The 22,717-nt window shown below is 43.1% G+C and overlaps 1 protein-coding gene across 5 annotated transcripts; it reads left to right on the forward strand.

Moving 5' to 3' along the window:
- The first annotated feature begins 878 nt into the window (after window positions 1-878).
- On the forward strand, window positions 879-22,363 carry LOC311136176 (mitochondrial fission factor homolog B-like). Of its 5 annotated transcripts, none has more exons than XM_084170271.1 (8): window positions 887-1,143; window positions 2,537-2,752; window positions 2,997-3,136; window positions 5,866-5,957; window positions 6,670-6,735; window positions 17,006-17,080; window positions 17,228-17,303; window positions 21,259-22,363. In XM_084170271.1, the coding sequence occupies exons 2-8, from the start codon at window positions 2,542-2,544 to the stop codon at window positions 21,388-21,390; spliced, it is 792 nt and encodes a 263-aa protein (XP_084026397.1). In that variant the 5' UTR covers window positions 887-1,143; window positions 2,537-2,541; the 3' UTR covers window positions 21,391-22,363. The 5 variants fall into 5 exon arrangements, with proteins under 5 accessions (XP_084026400.1, XP_084026397.1, XP_084026399.1 ...); XM_084170272.1 differs by having other exon boundaries at window positions 897-918; window positions 2,534-2,752; XM_084170274.1 differs by lacking the exons at window positions 6,670-6,735; window positions 17,006-17,080 and having other exon boundaries at window positions 879-1,267; window positions 2,534-2,752.
- Window positions 22,364-22,717: the final 354 nt, after the last annotated feature.

Genomic DNA, 22,717 nt, shown 5'->3' on the forward strand with positions numbered 1-22,717 from the left:
CAGTTATTGCCGTTCTCACAATATTCTGCACCATGTTTTCATAACAGTTTCTCCCCTCCCTAAATTGGGAGGCCTCTTTATCTTAGTTTCTCAGTTGTCTTTGTTGTCTGGCCTAACTCTTACTCACATTGCTAAATAGTGGCTCAATGCCATAGCCTTTACTGGTCCTACACTCACACATTTCTAACACATTATACACAGTTTCAGGGTGTAATAATTAGTCATTAATAATTAATCTATCAACGAGGTGAGATCTTGCATGGAGCCCCAGGCCGAGGGAGATTGACAGTTATTTTGTGTTTCTTCCATTTGCGAATAATCACACCAACTGTTGTCACCTTCTCACCAAGCTGCTTGGCGATGGTCTTGTAGCCCATTCCAGCCTTGTGTAGGTCTACAATCTTGTCCCTGACATCCTTGGAGAGCTCTTTGGTCTTGGCCATGGTGGAGAGATTGCTTCTGTGGACAGGTGTATTTTATACAGGTAACAAGCTGAGATTAGGAGCACTCCCTTTAAGAGTGTGCTCCTAATCTCAGCTCGTTACCTGTATAAAAGACACCTGGGAGCCAGAAATCTTTCAGATTGAGAGGGGGTCAAATACTTATTTCCCTCATTAAAATGCAAATCAATGTATAAAATATTTGACATGTGTTTTTCTGGATTTTTGTTGTTGTTATTCTGTCTCTCACTGTTCAAATAAACCTACCATTAAAATTATAGACTGATCATTTCTTTGTCAGTGGGCAAACGTACCAAATCAGCAGGGGATCAAATACTTTTTTCCCTCACTGTATGTGTTGGGTTGGTTGGTGGTGCAATGTTTTTTTTTTTTTTGTATCACAAAATGTAATGGACCACACACTCCCGCACAGTAGGTGGCGGCATGCACAAACGCCATGATAGCAAAGAAGAAGAAGGTTTGTAGGGTAGCCAGCTAGCTAATGTCAACTTTATAAAGTTGAGCTACATAGCTATAGTGTTTGATTGATAAACTGTCTAACTACGTTGTTGTTAAAGATAATGTCAAAATTGCTGCTGACAACTTCGTGATAGTTGACCAATGTATTTGGCTATCAGCTTTACGCCAGCTAACTTTAGCTACTAGCTCGCCAAAGATCTCTGACCTGCAAGTTACTCCTCAGGTCTGTCATCTTTCTAGCTAGATATATCTTGCATTTATTTGGTTATTTTACTGTAGAAAGTGTGATGACAACAGGACAATGATCAAAGTATGATGATGAAAAACCGATGAATAACGTTAGCTAGGTAACGCGCTAGCCCTGGCCTTGGTAACTTAGCTAGCTCTTGGTGTTTGAGTGCAACAAGTAGCTAGCTAGCACTACTTGACATCTCTTTTTCAGGCTAGGTAGCTATGCTTGCTAGCTAACTGGCGACCAATATGCCAACACTGGTTTACCATAACCAAATTGTGTTGCCATAGCTAGCTTCTTAGCTTGTCATGAGCTATTCTCACACCTATTTTAACTAACTACAACAATTGTCTTCAGCCATAGCTATCTAGTAGTGTTTAGTACCTAGTCTGATTAATCAGGTTGTAACGTTAATACACAATTAATTGGTATATACAGCCTGACGCTAATGCCTGCAAAATCGTGTAAATGTTCCTTACAAGCCATAATTTTGAATTCAATTACATTTTAAATTAATCTACCGGGACAAACTATCCATAGGACTATCCATATTGTTTACCCGACTTTTTAGAGAGCAGGTAGGTTTATGGTTCTGTTCAGCACCGAGGTCAAATTAGTTTTATATTGGATGTTCGGTTTTTATCTTGTCAATATGCCGAGCTACTGAACAAAGCATGTCATGACAATGGAAATGGTAGGCTATTATCTGAATCGGGAGAATAGAAAACGATCAACACCTTTTTTTGTGTGTGAATTAAAAAAACAAATATTCTGATTTATATCTAAACAAAAATCTGCAATTCCCAAAAAGGTGTGGATTGTTCTCCCCTGATTCAGAACCATTTTCATTGTCATGGCATGCTTTGTTGAATAGAGCAACTGAAGGACAAACTGCACAGACAACCAGTAGAGTAAGTTTTTAATGTAATTTTATTCAACATTCTGTCTTGTAAGGAAAATGTACACGATTTGCAGGCATTACTTTAAGAATGTATATACCAATTCATTGTGTATTACAGCCTGATTAATCAGACTACTCGCCACCTAGTTACGCAGTTCTCACATCATTAATTGAAGTGAGCTGCCTGCCATCTGCAATGATTTGACAGGCCCCTAGCCTATTAAACTCAACGATTTACGATGGAGTTGGGCGGCGACTAGTGTGGGCGGACTGGATTTAAGCACCCAAAGAATAACACGCAATTACACAGGATAGTTCCAGCTAATCCACACTGCAGGAAACGAACCTACTAACATTTGACTCATCCTGTTGCCTAATCAGCTAACTACATCCAAGTATAGTCTTACAGGGGTAGTATAGACTTGTCAAAGATGCACTGTGTGACTTCAGAAGTTGTAACACATTTTGATCTTAAAACAGCAGCTGCCATGGCCTCTTCGGGGTTTCGGGGTGACGTTTCCCAGGTGCGCGGCGGCCGTGACTCCATCTTCTCTGAGGCCATCAACCAGAAGATGCGTGTCCCCGACCGCCTGAGAGTGGGGCCAGGCATGGGACAGAGATGGGAAGAGGAGAGGCAGGGGTGTGCGGAGTGTCCCGCATCCTACAGCATGCACATCCCAGACAGGCTGTCTCTCACAGGTGGGTGCATGGCTGGTCTGGAGGTAGACCTATTGATAAAGACAAAACATTTATATAGCTTAAGTTAGAAGTAGAGTTGGGATAGAACGGAGACGGGTCAGAAGAAAAACTATTTTAGCCACTTAACAATGCTGGTCCTAAAAGCTCTGTTGATGTTCTCAGGATTTGAGTCGGAGCAGTAATGGGATCTGTGTGTGTCCCTATGATATCTCAGTGTTCTGATATCTTTGTGACTTACTAATAGATGCCCCGGACATGAGCCCCCGTCCACTGTTCACGTCATCCAAGCAAGGCTCAGCCCTCCCCCTGGGGCCTGCATGGGAGGCACAGCAGCACAGTGCCTGGGACAGAGAAAGAGAACCCTACATGAGGGAACCAGTGCAGGTATGTGAGACTGTAGACTGGACCTTTTCTTTGGGAATGAGTTGTCTGACAATAATTGGATAAGTGTAGTGTCACTGATACATACACTACCGGTCAAAAGTTTTAGAACACCTACTCATTCAAGGTATTTTTTTATTTTTTTTGTCATTTAGCAGACGCTCTTATCCAGAGCGACTTACAGTTATTGAGTGCATACATTTTCATACTGGCCCCCCGTGGGAAACGAACCCACAACCCTGGCGTTGCAAGCGCCATGCTCTACCAACTGAGCTACAGGGGACTTTATTTCTACTATTTTCTACATTGTAGAATAATTGTGAAGACATCAAAACTATGAAATAACACATAACGAATCATGTAGTAACCAAAAAAGTGTTAAACAAATCAAAATATATTTTATATTTGAGATTCTTCAAATAGCCTCCCTTTGCCTTGACAGCTTTGCGCACTCTTGGCATTCTCTCAACCAGCTTCACCTGGAATGCTTTTCCAACAGTCTTGGAAGGAGTTCCCACATATGCTGAGCACTTGTTGGCTGCATTTCCTTCACTCTGCGGTCCGACTCATCCCAAACCATCTCAATTTGGTTGAGGTCGGGGGATTGTGGAGGCCAGGTCATCTGATGCAGCACTTCATCACTCTCCTTCTTGGTAAAATAGCCCTTACACAGCCTGGAGGTGTGTTGGGCCATTGTCCTGTTGAAAAACAAATGATAGTCCTACTAAGCCCAAACCATATAGGATGGCGTATAGCTGCAGAATGCTGTGGTAGCCATGCTGGTTAAGTGTGCCTTGAATTCTAAATAAATCACAGTGTCACCAGCGAAGCACCCCCACACATAACACCACCTCCTCCATGCTTTACGTGGGAAATACACATGCAGAGATCATCCGTTCACCCACACCGCGTCTCACAAAGACACAGCGGTTGGAACCAAACATTTCCAATTTGGACTCCAGACCAAAGGACAACTTTCCACCGGTCTAATGTCCATTGGTCATGTTTCTTGGCCCAAGCAAGTCTCTTCTTCTTAATGGTGACCTTTAGTAGTGGTTTCTTTGCAGCAATTAGACCATGAAGGCCTGATTCCCACAGTCTCCTCTGAACAGTTGATGTTGATATGTCTGTTACTTGAACTCTGTGAAGCATTTATTTGGGCAGCAATTTCTGAGGCTGGTAACTCTAATGAACTTATCCTCTGCAGCAGAGTAAATAGATGCATAAACATAAGTGTAGTTTGTACAATACAGTTAGAGCAGAGCAATTTTGGCATCGAACTTAAACACATTTTGAAATGCAACATTAAAAAAACATTCAACTGAATTAATAAATATTTCAATAAATAAACATACATTTAATCAGAACGTAATCCAACATACGCATAACGCAAACGTTAACATTTGGTTGTCATTTAAAATAAAGCTTATTTGAGCTGTTCTTGCCATAATATGGACTTGGTATTTTACCAAATAGGGCTATCTTCTGTATACCCCCCCCTACCTTGTCACAACACAACTGATAGGCTCAAACGCATTAAGAAGGAAATTAATTCCACAAATTAACTTTTAACAAGGCACACCTGTTAAATAATAATAATAATATGCCATTTAGCAGACGCTTTTATCCAAAGCGACTTACAGTCATGCGTGCATACATTTTTTGTGTATGGGTGGTCCCGGGGATCGAACCCACTACCTTGGCGTTACAAGCGCCGTGCTCTACCAGCTGAGCTACAGAGGACCACAATTGAAATGCATTCCAGGTGACTACCCCATGAAGCTGGTTGAGAGAATGCCAAGAGTGTAAAGCTGTCATCAAGGCAAAGGGTGGCTATTTGAAGAATCTCATCTAAAATATATTTTGATTTGTTTAACCCTTTTTTGGTTACTACATGATTCCATATGTTATTTCATAGTTTTGATGTCTTCATTATTATTCTACAATGTAGAAAATAGTAAAAATAAAGAAAAACCCTTGAATGAGTAGGTGTTCTAAAACTTTTGACCGGTAATATATAGTGTCAAGCCATTGCTCTGGGTGTCATTATTTAAAGTGTTCAGAGTCATGCTTAGGGAGAGCATTTGATGAGATGGAGTTATAACAAAATATTCAATCTGCAGGCACCACCTGGATTGAAACATTCCCAGCAGCTTCCATCTTGCCCTACCCTCACCATCTAACTCCGGGATGGCCAACTTTGATGGGGGTGGGGGCCACAAAAAAAATCTGCAATGGCTCGCGGGTCTTCATGCCCACATCTATACCCAAACATGCAGTTAGCCGGGCCTAGCCTTTTGGGGGGCCTAAGCAAAATGTGAAGTTTTAGAGTTCATTTCCTGCAATTCTACACATTTTGCCATAGGGTGGAGAGAAATGTTTGCATTTTTTAAATTTGATCTGACTGAGTGACTAACTAAATCAGTATGGGACCCCCGGTTGGTAATTTGACCAAGATTACAACAAGTTTAGCTGGCAGCAAGACTAACTTACAATCTAAAACATGTTAGCTGACATGGGCTAATTGAGTGACTGACGTAACAAGAGAAAAACTGCTGATGCACAACCACATTTCTAAATTGCACCTTGTGTATTCTATTCTTCTACCCGACTGAGTCCCCCCTCCTCCAAAAGAGATTTAGAAATTGATCCGCAGGCCTACAAAAGGGGGCCGCCAGTGTCCCATCCCTTCCTTATCTAACTCATGTTACTATTTCTCTCTTCTGTAACAGAGTCCACTGCGTAGGTCCTACAGTGACCAGGCTTTTGGCAGGAGCGACCCTGGCACCCCCACCTGCAAACAGACACCGCACACCCCTATCTCGTAAGTACAAGACACATTGGATTAAACACTTCTTAACTCCTTTTAAATGTCCCCATCGCGATCCATCTCTTTCCTTGGACCAGACTGAGTGGCTTACTAGATTTATATTTTAGTCATTTAGCAGACGCTCTTATACAGAGCGACTTAAAGGAGCATTTAGGGTTAAGTGCCTTGCTCAAGGGCACATCGACAGATTTTTCACCTAGTTGGCTCGGGGATTCAAACCAGCGACATTTCGGTTACTGGCCCAAAGCTCTTAACCACTAGGCTACCTGCCTCTCGAAGTGCTCCTCTGCCCAGTGAGGGGGTTACATGTCCAACGCTTCCTCAGAAGCAGGGGAAAAAAGCTCCCAAAACATATGGTGCTGAATGTTTTCAGAACACTCTTCACTTTAAAACATTATTTTTGCTGGTTTTCATCACCTTGTGTACGAAACAACTTGGCCATATGTAAGCATAGTAGGATAAATTACTTATCAACATTATTTCAACACAACACTTGCCTGCTTTTCAAACCAGCTTGCCTTTTAAGCCTGGAACATTTTAGAAAGACACAAAGGGAAAGTTGCATTGTCGGCTTGGGACACTAAATTCTATTGACTTTGCGCTGCCTCAGGCCCCTGCAGCGATGTCCTCCTATTCTTCACCTGTGTTTCCAGCAGAGGGAGACAAACATTGGTTCCTCTGATCTCTAGCCTCTCCTTACATGTAGGTTATATTCGAGGCAACGTGGAGACAGTCAAAGTCATTTGAAGTTATTTGGCCTTGTCACTGCTTGGTAAGTGTTGTGCCCCTCTCTGTTTGCCCTCTGTCATTTGTGGTGATCCTACCCACCCCCACTCCTCCTCGTGCCTGTTATAGTTGCGGCGGTGCAGGACGCCCCCCTCAGCGCTCTACTGCAGCTGCAGACACCCTGCCCCTGCCCCTGCCCCTGGGGCTCCCTGCCATCCCACCCAGCCTCCTGTCCCCACAGACTATGCTGCAGGCTGCCAAGGAACTGGGCCAGCAGGCCTCACAGTGCCTCCTGCAGACTCTGTCACTCAGAATTACATGTTAGGGGATAGCGGCTACTCCTACCTTCTCCGACCTGAGTGACCGCTGCCTACCCACTCCTAAATCTTAACAAATGGCACCTAACCTCCTTCCATTCCTTCCTTGCTTGGGCTTGCATTACTGTCCTTACACTACTAGTTCTCACTTTCTTTACAAAGCTTTTGCTTCGAGAAAGGATTCAGTCTTGACTACAGGATAACTTCCTTTACTCACGACTTATGTTGAAATCATACTATACTGTGAAACGCTTGCTTACGAGCCCTTCCCAACGTTGCAGAGTTAAAAATAAGAAAAATACAAACAGGAACACTGGGAATAAAATACAAGAATTAAGCAATATACAGGGAGTACCAGTACCATATCACTGTGCAGGGGTACAAGGAATTTGAGATAGATATGTACAGTGCATTCGGAAAGTATTCAGACCCTTTGACTTTTTCAAAATGTTGTTACATTACAGCCTTATTCAAAAAATTTATTAAATAGTTTTCTCCCCCTCAATCTACACAAAATACTCCATAATGAGAAAGCAAAAACAGGTTTTTAGAAATTTTTGCAAATGTGTTAAAAATATGTTCGATCGGGTTCAAGGACATTCAGAGACTTGTCCCAAAGCCACTTCTGCGTTGTCTTGGCTGTGTGCTTAGGGTCTTTGTCCTGTTGGAAGGTCAACCATCGCCCCAGTCAGCTCCTGAGCGCTCTGGAACAGGTTTTCATCAAGGATCTTTATGTACTTTGCTCCGTTCATCTTTCCCTCGATCCTGACTAGTCTCTCAGTCCCTGCCGCTGAAAAACATCCCCACAGCATGATGCTGCCACCACCATGCTTCACCGTAGGGATGGTGCCAGGTTTCCTCCAGACGTGACGCTTGGCCTTTAGGCCAAAGAGTTCAATCTTAGTTTCATCAGACCAGAGAATCCTTTTGGCAAACTCCAAGCGGGCTGTCATGTGCCTTTTACTGAGGAGTGGCTTTCGTCTGGCTACTCTACCATAAAGGCCTGACTGGTGGAGTGCTTCAGAGATGGTTGTCCTTCTGCAAGGTTTTCCCATCTTCACAGAGGAACTCTGGAGCTCTGTCAGTGACCATTGGGTTCTTGGTCACCTCCCTGACCAAGGCCCTTCTCCCCCGATTGCTCAGTTTGGCCAGCTCAAGGAAGAGTCTTGATGGTTCCAAACTTCTCCCATTTTTAAGAATGATGGAGGACACTGTGTTCTTGGGGACCTTCAATGCTGCAGACATTTTTTTCCTCGACACAATCCTGTCTCGGAGCTCTACGGACAATTCCTTCGACCTCATGGCTTGGTTTTTGCTCTAACATGCACTGTCAACTGTGGAACCTTTATATAGACAAGTGTGTGCCTTTCCAAATCATGTCCAATCAATTGAATTTACCACAGGTGGACTCCAAGTTGTAGAAACATCTCAAGGATGATGAATGGAAACAGGATGCACCTAAGCTCAATTTCATGTCTCATAGCAAAGGGTCTGAATACTTATGTAAATAAGGTATTTCTGTTTTTTATTACAAACCTGTTTTCACTTTGTCAATATGGGGTATTGTGTGTAGATTGATGAGGAACAAAATATTTAATCAATTTTAGAATAAGGCTGTAACGTAACAATGTGGAAAAGGTCAAGGGGTCTGAATACTTTCCGAATGCACTGTACATAAAGGCAAGGTAAAGTGACTAGGAATCTGGATAGATAATAATAATTGTAAAAGTGTGTGTGTGTACAGTCGTGGTCAAAAGTTTTGAGAATGACACAAGTATTGGTCTTCACAAAGTTTGCTGCTTCAGTGTTTTTAGATATTTTTGTCAGATGTTACTATGGTATACTGAAGTATAATTACAAGCATTCCATAAGTGTCAAAGGCTTTTATTGACAATTACATGAAGTTTATGCAAAGAGTAAATATTTGCAGTGTTGACCCTTCTTTTTCAAGACCTCTGCAATCCGCCCTGGCATGCTGTCAATTAACTTCTGGGCCATATCCTGACTGATGGCAGCCCATTCTTGCATAATCAATGCTTGGAGTTTGTCAGAATTTGTGGGTTTTTGTTTGTCCACCCGCCTCTTGAGGATTGACCACAAGTTCTCAATGGGATTAAGGTCTGGGGAGTTTCCTGGCCATGGACCCAAAATGTCGATGTTTTGTTCCCCGAGCGACTTAGTTATCACCTTTGCCTTATGGCAAGGTTCTCCATCATGCTGGAAAAGGCATTGTTCGTCACCAAACTGTTCTTGGATGGTTGGGAGAAGTTGCTCTCTGAGGATGTGTTGGTACCATTCTTTATTCATGGCTGTGTTCTTAGGCAAAATTGTGAGTGAGCCCACTCCCTTGGCTGAGAAGCAACCCCACACATGAATGGTCTCAGGATGCTTTACTGTTGGCATGACACAGGACTGATGGTAACGCTCACCTTGTCTTCTCCGGATAAGCTTTTTTCTGGATGCCCCAAACAATCAGAAAGGGGATTCATCAGAGAAAATGACTTTACCCCAGTCCTCAGCAGTCCAATCCCTGTACCTTTTGCAGAATATCAGTCTGTCCCTGATGTTTTTCCTGGAGGGAAGTGGCTTCCTCGCTGTCCTTCTTGACACCAGGCCATCCTCCAAAACTCTTCGCCTCACTGTGCGTGCAGATGCACTCACACCTGCCTGCTGCCATTCCTGAGCAAGCTCTGCACTGGTGGTGCCCCGATCCCGCAGCTGAATCAACTTTAGGAGACGGTCCTGGCGCTTACTGGACTTTCTTGGGCACCCTGAAGCCTTCTTCACAACAATTGAACCTCTCTCCTTGAAGTTCTTGATGTTCCGATAAATGGTTGATTTAGGTGCAATATCCTTGCCTGTGAAGCCTTTTTTGTGCAAAGCAATGATGACGGCACGTGTTTCCTTGCAGGTAGCCATGGTTAACAGAGGAAGAACAATGATTTGAAGCACCACCCTCCTTTTAAAGCTTCCAGTCTGTTATTCTAACTCAATCAGCATGACAGAGTGATCTCCAGCCTTGTCCTCGTCAACACACTCACCTGTGTTAACAAGAGAATCACTGACATGATGTCAGCTGGTCCTTTTGTGGCAGGGCTGAAATGCAGTGGAAATGTGTGTGTGTGTGTGTGTATTTTTATTTATATATATACATACACACACACTACCGTTCAAAAGTTTGAGGTCACTTAGAAATGTCCTTGTTTTCCATGAAAACATATATGAAATGAGCTTCAATAGGAAATATAGCAAAATGAATAGGAAATATAGTCATTGACAAGGTTAGAAATAATGATTTTTAATTGAAATAATAATTGTCCTTCAAACTTTGTTTTAGTCAAAGAATCCTCCATTTGCAGCAATTACAGCCTTGCAGACCTTTGGCATTCTAGTTGTCAATTTGTTGAGGTATTCTGAAGAGATTTCACCCCATGCTTCCTGAAGCACCTCCCACAAGTTGGATTGTCTTGATGGGCACTTCTTACGTACCATACGGTCAAGCTGCTCCCACAACAGCTCAATAGGGTTGAGATCCGGTGACTGTGCTGGCCACTCCATTATTGACAGAATACCAGCTGACTGCTCCCTAAATAGTTATTGCATAGTTTGGAGCTGTGCTTTGGGTCATTGTCCTGTTGTAGGAGGAAATTGGCTCCAATCAAGCACCGTCCACAGGGTATGGCATGGAGTGATAGCCTTTCTTCTTCAAGATCCCTTTTACCCTGTACAAATCTCCCACTTTACCACCACCAAAGCACCCCCAGACCATCACATTGCATCCAGCATCTTTTCATTTGGTCTGCGTCTCACAAATGTTCTTCTTTGTGATCCGAACACCTCAAACTTCAATTTGTCTGTCCATAACACTTTTTTCCAATCTTCCTCTGTCCAGTGTCTGTGTTCTTTTGCCCATCTTAATCTTTTATTTTTATTGGCCAGTCTGAGATATGGCTTTTTCTTTGCAACTCTGCCTAGAAAGTCAGCATCCCGGAGTCGCCTCTTCACTGTTGACGTTGAGACTGGTGTTTTGTGGGTACTATCTAATGAAGCTGCCAGTTGAGGACCTGTGAGGCGTCTGTTTCTCAAACTAGACACTCTAATGTATTTGTCCTCTTGCTCAGTTGTGCACCAGGGCCTCACACTCCTCTTTCTATTCTGGTTAGAGCCAGTTTGCGCTGTTCTGTGAAGGGAGTAGTACACAGGATTGTACGAGATTTTCAGTTTCTTGGCAATTTCTCGCATGGAATAGCCTTCATTTCTCAGAACAGGAATAGACTGACGAGTTTCCGAAGAAAGTTATTTGTTTCTGGCCATTTTGAGCCTGTAATCGAACCCACAATTGCTGATGCTCCAGATACTCAACTAGTCTCAAGAAGGACAGTTTTATTGCTTCTTTAATCAGCACAACAGTTTTCAGCTGTGCTAATAGAATTGCAAAAGGGTTTTCTAATGATCAATTAGCCTTTTAAAATGATAAACATGGATTAGCAAACACAACGTGCCATTGGTACACAGGACTGATGGTTGCTGATAATGGGCCTCTGTACGCCTATGTAGATATTCCATAAAAAATCAGCCGTTTCCAGCTACAATAGCCATTTACAACATTAAGAATGTCTACACTGTATTTCTGATCTATTTTATTTTAATGGGCAAAAAAAATTGCTTTTCTTTCGAAAACAAGGACATTTCTAAGTGACCCCAAACTTTTGAACGGTTATGTGTGTGTGTGTGTGTGTGTGTGTGTATGTATGTGTGTATATATATATATAGATATATATATATATATATATATATAGATATATATATATAGATATAGATAGATAGATTACACACACAGTGAGGGGAAAAAAGTATTTGATCCCGTGCTGATTTTGTACGTTTGCCCACTGACAAAGAAATGATCAGTCTATAATTTTAATGGTAGGTTTATTTATTATTTGAACAGTGAGAGACAGAATAACAACAATAAAAAATCCAGAAAAATGCATGTCAAAAATGTTATAAATTGATTTACATTTTAATGAGGGAAATAAGTATTTGACCCCCTCTCAATCAGAAAGATTTCTGGCTCCCGGGTGTCTTTTATACAGGTAACGAGCTGAGATTAGGAGCACACTCTTAAAGTGAGTGCTCCTAATCTCAGTTTGTTACCTGTATAAAAGACACCTGTCCACAGAAGCAATCAATCAATCAGATTCCAAACTCTCCACCATGGCCAAGACCAAAGAGCTCTCCAAGGATGTCAGGGACAAGGTTGTAGACCTACAAGACCATCTCCAAGCAGCTTGGTGAGAAGGTGACAACAGTTGGTGCGATTATTCTGTCAATCTCCCTCGGCCTGGGGCTCCATGCAAGATCTCACCTCGTGGAGTTGCAATGATCATGAGAACGGTGAGGAATCAGCTCAGAACTACACGGGAGGATCTTGTCAATGATCTCAAGGCAGCTGGGACCATAGTCACCAAGAAAACAATTGGTAACACACTACGCCGTGAAGGACTGAAATCCTGCAGCGCCCGCAAGGTCCCCCTGCTCAAGAAAGCACATATACAGGGCCATCTGAAGTTTGCCAATGAACATCTGAATGATTCAGAGGAGAACTGGGTGAAAGTGTTGTGGTCAGATGAGACCAAAATCGAGCTCTTTGGCATCAACTCAACTCGCCATGTTTGGAGGAGGAGGAATGCTGCCTATGACCCCAAGAACACCATCCCCACCGTCAAACATGGAGTTGGAAACATTATGCTTTGGGGGTGTTTTTCTGCTAAGGAGACAGGACAACTTCACCGCATCAAAGGGACGATGGACGGGGCCATGTACCGTCAAATCTTGGGTGAGAACCTCCTTCCCTCTGCCAGGGCATTGAAAATGGGTCGTGGATGGGTATTCAAGCATGACAATGACCCAAAACACATGGCCAAGGCAACGAAGGAGTGGCTCAAGAAGAAGCACATTAAGGTCCTGGAGTGACCTAGCCAGTCTCCAGACCTTAATCCCATAGAAAATCTGTGGAGGGAGCTGAAGGTTCGAGTTGCCAAACGTCAGCCTCGAAACCTTAATGACTTGGAGAAGATCTGCAAAGAGGAGTGGGACAAAATCCCTCCTGAGATGTGTGCAAACCTGGTGGCCAACTACAAGAAACGTCTGACCTCTGTGATTGCCAACAAGGGTTTTGCCACCAAGTACTAAATCATGTTTTGCAGAGGGGTCAAATACTTATTTCCCTCATTAAAATGCAAATCAATTGATGACATTTTTGACATGCGTTTTTCTGGATTTTTTGTTAGTTATTCTGTCTCTCACTGTTCAAATAAACCTACCATTAAAATGATAGACTGATCATGTAGAGTTTGGTTTTCGCCAGGCATTACTGGAACCATGTCGTCCAAAAAGTTATACTTTTGAATCATCTGTCCATAGAACGTTCTTCCAAGAGTCTTGATGATCATCCAGGTGCTTTTTGGCAAACCTGAGTCAACCTTTTGGACGAGATGGGTCCCATTATGCCTGGCGAAAACCAAACGCTGCATTCCACAGTAAGAACATCATACGAAAGGTCAAGCATGGTGGTGGTGGTGTGATGGTTTGGGGATGCTTTGCTGCCTCAGGACCTGGACGACTTGCCTTAATAGAAGGAACCATGAATTCTGCTCTGTATCAGAGAATTCTACAGGAGAATGTCAGACCATCCGTCTGTAAGCTGAAGCGCAGCTGGGTCATGCAGCAAGACAATGATCCAAAACACACAATCAAGTCTACATGAAAATTGCTAAAAAGCAACAAATTGGAAGTTTTGGAATGGCCTAGTCAAAGTCCAGACCTAATCCCAATTGAGATGTTGTGGCAGGACTTGAAACGAGCAGTTCATGCTTGAAAACCCACACGTCACTGAGTTAAAGCAGTTCTGCATGGAAGAGTGGGCCAAAATTCCTCCACAGCGATGTGAGACTGATCAACAACTACAAGAAGCATTTGGTTGGAGTCATTGCAGCTAAAGGTGGCACAACCAGTTATTGAGTGTAAGGGGGCAATTACTTTTTCACACAGGGGAATTGGGTGTTGCATAACTTTGTTTATGAAATAAATATGTAATTGTTGTGTTATTTGTTCACTTATGTTCCCTTTATCTAATATTAGGTTTTGGTTGAAGATCTGATAACATTCAGTATCACAAATATGCAAAAGTAGAGAAAATTAGAAAGGGGGCAAATACTTTTTCACAGCACTATATATATATATATATATATTAGTACCAGTCAAAAGTTTGGACACCTACTCATTCCAGTTTTTTTGTAATATTTTCTACATTGTAGAATAATAGTGAAGATATCAAAACTATGAAATAATCATGTAGTAACACAAGTGTTAAACAAATCAAAATATATTTAAGATTCTTCAAAGTAGCCACCCTTTGCCTTGACAGCTTTGCACACTCTTGGCATTCTCTCAACCAGCTTCATGAGGTAGTCACCTGGAATGCATTTCAATTAGCAGATGTGCCTTGTTAATTTGTGGAATTTCTTTCCTTTTTTAATGCGTTTGAGCCAATCAGTTGTTGTGACAAGGTAGGGGTGGTATACAGAAGATAGCCCTATTTGGTAAATGACCAAGTCCATATTACAGCAAGAACAGCTCAAATAACCAAAGAGAAACGACAGTCCATTACTTTAAGACTTGAAGGTCAGTCAATCCGCAAAATGTCAAGAACTTTGCGACTTCATTTGAAGAAACTTTCAAAAACCATCAAGCGCTATGATGAAACTGGCTCTCATGAGGAACGGAAGACCCAGAGTTACCTCTGCTGCGGCGGATAAGTTCATTAGAGTTAACTGCACCTCAGAAATTGCAGCCCAAATAAATGCTTCACAGAGTTCAAGTGACAGACACATCTCAACATCAGCTGTTCATCGGAGACTGTGTGAATCAGGCCTTCATGGTCGAATTGCTGCAAAGAAACCACTACTAAAGGACACCAATAATAAGAAGAGACTTGCTTGGGACAAGAAACATGATCAATGGACATTAGACCGGTGGAAATCTGTCCTTTTGATCTGATGAGTCCAAATTTGAGATTTTTGGTTCCCACCGCCGTGTCTTTGTGAGACGCAGAGTAGGTGAACGGATGATCTCTGCATGTGTGGTTCCCACCGTGAAGGATGGAGGAGGAAGTGTGGGGGTGCTTTGCTGGTGACACTGTCAGTGATTTATTTAGAATTCAAGGCACACTTAACCAGCATGGCTACCACAGCATTCTGCAGCGATACGCCATCCCATCTGGTTTGCGCTTAGTGGGGCTATCATTTGTTTTTCAACAGGACAATGACCCAAAACACACCTCCAGGCTGTGTAAGGGCTATTTGACCAAGAAGGAGAGTGATGGAGTGCTGCATCGAGATTACCTGGCCTCCACAATCATCCGACCTCAACCCAATTGAGATGGTTTGGGATGAGTTGGACCGCAGAGTGAAGGAATAGCAGCCAACAAGTGCTCAGCATATGTGGGAACTCCTTCAAAACTGTTGGAAAAGCATTCCTCATGAAGCTGGTTGAGAGAATGCCAAGAGTGTGCAAAGCTGTAATCAAGGCAAAAGGTGGCTACTTTGAAGAATCTAATATCTAAAATATATTTTGATTTTAACACTTTTCTGGTTACTACATGATTCCATATGTGTTATTTCATAGTTTTGATGTCTTCACTATTATTCTACACTGTAGAAAATAATAAAAATAAAGAAAAACCCTTGAATGAGTAGGTGTCCAAACTTTTGACTGGTACTGTATATTAGTGCTGGCCCATGTTGACTCCAATGCTTCCCACAGTTGTCCAGTTGGCTGGATGTTCTTTGGGTGGTGGACCATTCTTGATACACATGGGGGGAAAAAACAGCAGCGTTGCAGTTCTTGACACAAACCGGTGCGCCTGGCACCTACTACCATACCCTGTTCAAAGGCACTTAAACATTTTGTCTTGCCCTTTCACCCTCTGAATGGCACACATACACAATCCATGTCTCAATTGTCTCAAGGCTTAACAATCCTTCTTTAACCTGTCTCCTCCCCTTCATCTACACTGATTTGAAGTGGATTTAACAAGTGACATCAATACGGGATCATAGCTTTCACCTGGTCAGTCTATGTCATGGAAAGAGCAGGTGTCCTTAATGTTCTGTACACTCAGTGTATATAGTCTTGTGAGTGTATGTATAGAGACCGTGCAAGATGGGGTCAATGCAGATAGTCCGGGTGACAATTTAGCAGTCTTATGGCTTGGGGGTAGAAGCTGTCTGAGAGCTGATGCTCCGGTACTGCTTGTTGGACGGTAGCAGAGTGAACAGTCTATGGCATGGGTGGCTGAAGTCTTTGGCAATTATTCGGACCTTCCTCTTACACCGCCTGATATAGAGGTCCTGGAAGGCAGGGAGCTCTGCCCCAGTGATGTACAGGGCCGTCTGCACCACCCTCTGTAGCTCTTTGCGGTTGAGGCCGGTGCATTTGCCATACCAAGTGGTGATGCAGCCAGTCAAGGTGCTCTCGAAGGTGCAGCTGTAGCACTTGTTGAGGATCCAAGGGCCCATGCCAAATCTTTTCAGCCACCTGAGGGGGAAGAGACGCTGTCGTGCCCACTTCATTAATGTGCGGGTGTGTGTGGACCATGTTAAGTCCTTTGTGATGAACTGTCCCGTCCCTCTGCACTCTAAACTCTGCTTGCCGCTTCTCCCTGCTTTGCTCTTGCTTTGGGTAGAAGTTGCCAGTAGGCACAGATCTTGGATCAGCCCACCCAACCCTAATCCTAACCTTAGCCTTTACAGGCAACAATGGAAAACGGATCTTAGATCTGCATCCATGGGGCAACTTCATCTTATTACTGCTTTGTGCTGTCTTTTGTTGCACACTTCTGGTTGTTTTTCCTCTTGTGGATCCTTCCCTGTTATTCTTCTATCTGCCTTGTGTTGAAGGACCCTTTTGCAGACTGTGGTCTCTCTCCCTGGTTTAAAGGTTCAGCTATACTGAACACCCAACTACTGCTGTGGTTGAGGCGCCCCCTGCGTATGTCGAACCAGCCAGGAAAAGGTGATAAGTTCTGGCACACCATTAGCATTTCCTATTATTGGGCTTGTTTCAGGGTACGAAAAAAATAAAACATTTCTGAAGCCTAAAGCATTTGTGTGGGTTTGTGCACGCACCATTTACCTTTACACCTGTGTGTGTGGTTGGCAGTGCCATGCAGGACTCGTGGATGAGCCCAGATGATGAGGGAAGTGCAGCTGTGGAGTTCATCGTACTCAGGAGACAGGTAAGCAGGCTATTAAATCCTATCGCGGGTGAAAAGAGACAATGATGAGCTACTGTCGCCTACCATTGAACGTCTGACTTATATGTTATGATACCAACGCCTTACTAACGTCTGCTTGATACCTGCATCTAAAAACTAGTCTACATTATAGGATAATGCTAAATCAATATAATATAAATTGACGAGGAAAGTTAAGGGGACGATATAGAGACAGCTGTGATATAGGGCTATATGAAGATGAAATTGACAACCATTTGAAAATAGAAACACATGCACGCAAACTGTCCATAGCCTATCAGCCGTTGATCAATTTTAATGAAGCAGTGGGTGGTTATGTTGACACTAGGCCTACATTTTTATTTGTGTGTAAATGTATTTATCTAAATCTGTGCAACCACATTGATAAGGGTAGCCTAAACTTTGGCGGATATTTCACTGTTCTTTGTCATTCACGCATCTCGACTGGCAACTTGCCTATCTCTCCCTCTCTCTAGCTCTTAAATGAGTAGACATTGAACAGCTGTGTGTGTGTGTCTGTCATATATATACACTGCTCAAAAAAATAAAGGGAACACTAAAATAACACATCCTAGATCTGAATGAATGAAATAATCTTATTAAATACTTTTTTCTTTACATAGTTGAATGTGCTGACAACAAAATCACACAAAAATTATCTTTGGAAATCAAATTTATCAACCCATGGAGGTCTGGATTTGGAGTCACCCTAAAAATTTAAGTGGAAAACCACACTACAGGCTGATCCAACTTTGATGTAATGTCCTTCAAACAAGTCAAAATGAGGCTCAGTAGTGTGTGGCCTCCACGTGCCTGTATGACCTCCCTACAACGCCTGGGCATGCTCCTGATTAGGTGGCGGATGGTCTCCTGAGGGATCTCCTCCCAGACCTGGACTAAAGCATCCGCCAACTCCTGGACAGTCTGTGGTGCAACGTGGCGTTGGTGGATGAAGCGAGACATGATGTCCCAGATGTGCTCAATTGTATTCAGGTCTGGGGAACGGGCGGGCCAGTCCATAGCATCAATGCCTTCCTCTTGCAGGAACTGCTGACACACTCCAGCCACATGAGGTCTAGCATTGTCTTGCATTAGGAGGAACCCAGGGCCAACCGCACCAGCATATGGTCTCACAAGGGGTCTAAGGATCTCATCTCGGTACCTAATGGCAGTCAGGCTACCTCTGGCGAGCACATGGAGGGCTGTGCGGCCCCCCAAAGAAATGCCACCCCACACCATGACCGACCCACCGCCAAACCGGTCATGCTGGAGGATGTTGCATGCAGCAGAACATTCTCCACGGCATCTCCAGACTCTGTCACGTCTGTCACGTGCTCAGTGTGAACCTGCTTTCATCTGTGAAGAGCACAGGGCGCCAGTGGCGAATTTGCCAATCTTGGTGTTCTCTGGCAAATGCCAAATGTCCTGCACGGTGTTGGGCTGTAAGCACAACCCCCACCTGTGGACGTCGGGCCCTCATACCACCCTCATGGAGTCTGTTTCTGACCGTTTGAGCAGACACATGCACATTTGTGGCCTGCTGGAGGTCATTTTGCAGGGCTCTGGCAGTGCTCCTCCTTGCACAAAGGCGGAGGTAGCGGTCCTGCTGCTGGGTTGTTGCCCTCCTACGGCCTCCTCCACATCTCCTGATGTACTGGCCTGTCTCCTGGTAGCGCCTCCATGCTCTGGACACTACGCTGACAGACACAGCAAACCTTCTTGCCACAGCTCGCATTGATGTGCCATCCTGGATGAGCTGCACTACCTGAGCCACTTGTGTGGGTTGTAGACTCCGTCTCATGCTACCACTAGAGTGAAAGCACCGCCAGCATTCAAAAGTGACCAAAACATCAGCCAGGAAGCATAGGAACTGAGAAGTGGTCTGTGGTCACCACATGCAAAACCAGTCCTTTATTGGGGGTGTCTTGCTAATTGCCTATAATTTCCACCTGTTGTCTATTCCATTTGCACAACAGCATGTGAAATTTATTGTCAATCAGTGTTGCTTCCTACGTGGACAGTTTGATTTCACAGAAGTGTGATTGACTTGGAGTTACATTGTGTTGTTTAAATGTTCCCTTTATTTTTTTGAGCAGTGTGTATATGTATATATATATATATATATATATATATATACTGAACAAAAATATAAACTCAACAATTTAAAAGATTTGACTGAGTTACAGTTCATATAAGGAAATCAGTCAACTGAAATAAATTCATTAGGCCCTAATCTATGGCTTTCCCATGACTGGGAATACAGTTATGCATCTGTTGGTCACATAAAAAGGTAGCGGGTGGATCAGAAAACCAGTCAGTATCTGGTGTGACCACCATTTGTCTCATGCAGCATGACGCATCTCCTTTGCATAGAGTTGATCAGGCAGTTGATTGTGGCCTGTGGAATGTTGTCCCACTCCTCTTCAATGGCTGTGCAAAGTTGCTGGATAATGGCGGGAACTGGAACATGCTGTTGTACACGTCGATCCAGATCATCCCAAACATGCTCAATGGGTGACATGTCTGGTGAGTATGCAGGCCATGGAAGAACTGGGACATTTTCAGCTTACAAAGAATTGTGTGCAGATCCTTGCGACATGGGGCTGTGCATTATCATGCTGAAACATGAGGTAATGGCGGCAGATGAATGGCACAACAATGGGCCTCAGGATCGCCATACACGTGGCCTGCAGTTGTGACGCCGGTTGGACGTACTGCCAAATTCTCTAAAATTACATTGGCGGCGGCTTATGGTAGAGAAATTACCATTTAATTATCTGGCAAAAGCTCTGGTGGACATTCCTGCAGTCAGCATGTCAATTGCTCGCTCCCTCAAACGTTGAGACATCTGTGGCATTGTGTTCTGTGACACAACTGCACATTTTAGTGGCCTTTTATTGTCCCCAGCACAAGGTGCACCTGTGTAATGATCATGCTGTTTAATCATCTTATTGATATGCCACACCTGTCAGGTGGATTATCTTGGCAAATGAGAAATGCTCACTAACAGGGATGTAAACAAATTTGTTCACAGAATTTTAGAGAAATAAGCTTTTTGTGCATATGGAACATTTCTGGGATCTTTTATTTCAGCTCATGAAATATGGGACCAGCACTTTACATGTTGCGTTTATATTTTTGTTCGGTGTAGTTTGAAACTTATTTCGAGCAATTTAAAAAGCATTGATCGATCCTCTTGCTTGCTGAATTGCTATAAAATAGGTTACAGTGTTGGCAATGAACTGGCGGGGAAGTTTGAAGGGCGAGAGTGACATGTAGCTCTAGTGTGATGTAATCACATTGGCTAAATGTAATACATTGCTGCACTGATGCATTGTAAATAAAATAAAACGGGCAGAGAAATTAATTAATTTATTCTTTCACACCACAAACCTGTCAGTGGCAGTGCGCTGACTGTCAGTGGCAGGCTACCCTGTATTTTATGTCATATTAAAAAGATTCTGCTAATGTATACAGTCATAAAATGTAGTAGGCTAGAAATTGCATCAAATATGTTTATATAGGCCTATATTAATTAATGACAGTATCTTATGGCGCTAGTAAGACATTAGGGGACTTGGTGAGAGACATCAGTAGCGTCTTTAGGCATAATTTAGGCCTGTATCGCTCGCGATAAACCCCTTTACTGTTAGTGCGGCCTTACGCTTTGGTTCCGTCTATGCCGTCATGATAGTGTAGCCTGTGTACAACCAGTAGATGGAGCCAGAAACCATAACTTCAATATTTTCTTCTGGCCGTTGTTGAGTCACTAATGTTGCTTGTGTTATGGATACTTGTATGTTGCATTTCTGTAAGTTGTCCTTTCTTCTCATGCTCAGAAATCGAGGCCATCTTTACACTATGGCAAATGTGTAAAAACCAAAATAATCGGTCACTTACAGTATAACAGATCAGCGCCTTTCTCTCTCGTGTCTAGGTGGTGAAGATGAGTCGTCGTCTGGCGGGTCTGGAGAGGCAGAACGCTGAACGCAGACAGACTGAGCTGGTGCTCTTCTCCCTGTTCCTTTCTGCCTGCCTGCTCAACGGATGGCTCTGGATACGCAGATAACAGACACGCGTCACTCAAACAGCCCACTCATCTGCACTACAACCCTTGGTCCGCTCCAACCAGCTACTTTGCTCAGCTCTGCATTCCACATCCACTCAGCTGGGTAGTTTGTCAGTGAATTTATTCATACACACGTTGGTGTTAGATTCTGAGCACGTATAGATCGAAATGGCCCATCTCCTTTCTTTCAAGGCCAGGGGAGGAGGAAAGGAAGCAATTTGGACCACTTAAGTAGGGCCTTGACTATGAGGATAAAATGAAGGTGTTGAGAGTTAGATGTGGACAAATATGGACTAAGTTTATTGTGAAGGTGGATGCCGGCATATTTCAACATTATCAGGGATTGATCCATGTCATGTTTGCATAAAGGATTGGCCATCTCTGTGACTTGAACAGCTAATGCTTACCACGGCTGGAGGTGGTGATAGGAAATGATAGTGTTACTGCTGAGGCTCTTCTATATTCTTGTTGCTAAGTTGGATAATCAGATTCACGTCATAGGTCTGTCAAAACACAGCTTATGTAAACTTTTAACATTTCAATCTAGTTGGTAACCACTGGTGGTGGAATGCCATGGGTCAGTTGGTAACTGGTCCAAAGTGTCTAGTATACTATTATGGTGTGATTTACTTGGAACTCTTCAGACTTAAAGAAGCCTAAATTGTAATCCGTTTCAGACAGTACATAGGTAATAAGGTCCTTCCGTAAGGCCTAATTTAATCAAGACTTTAGTAAGACTTGTGTGTCTGCGTTTGAATGCCTGCAATATGAAGTGCTTTGAAGTTGGCTGCCTCAATTTATCCTATGAAATGATATACAGTCATATGTCATGTTTTTCTCAGAAGTCAAACGACATTAACCATGAATGTAAATTTAACACTAATTTATTACATGGGGTTTCTTGTTCTTTTTCCATTTTTGAAGTTGTACTGGGTTTTCTTGTGTATTTAATAAATTAGATTTGATATGTTGAGTGAGGTTTGATTGTGTTTTATCCGTTGGGTCTTTCACCTGCTTGAACCTTAGGTCTGGGGGCATATTCATTACGTCGATTCTGTTGCAAAAAGTTTCTTAAACAGAACAAAAGAGGGAGGGACCTGAATTTGTCCAATATAAACTTGGAAAACATTTCCCAATTAAAATGTTTTCCGTTTGGACTAAACAGGCATAGCCTAACACCAATGGTTTGACATTTGAGTCATTATTTCTAAACATCGATTGAGCCTACACTTTCTAGCGCCGTTTTGAACTTCTAACACAGTAGGGATAAGGGAGTGGTTTGTGACACGAGCAACCGCACACCTATGTCCGCTCATACCGCAGTTCC

This window comes from Coregonus lavaretus (genome assembly GCF_964263955.1).
Source record: "Coregonus lavaretus genome assembly, chromosome: 10".
NCBI lineage: Eukaryota > Metazoa > Chordata > Actinopteri > Salmoniformes > Salmonidae > Coregonus > Coregonus lavaretus.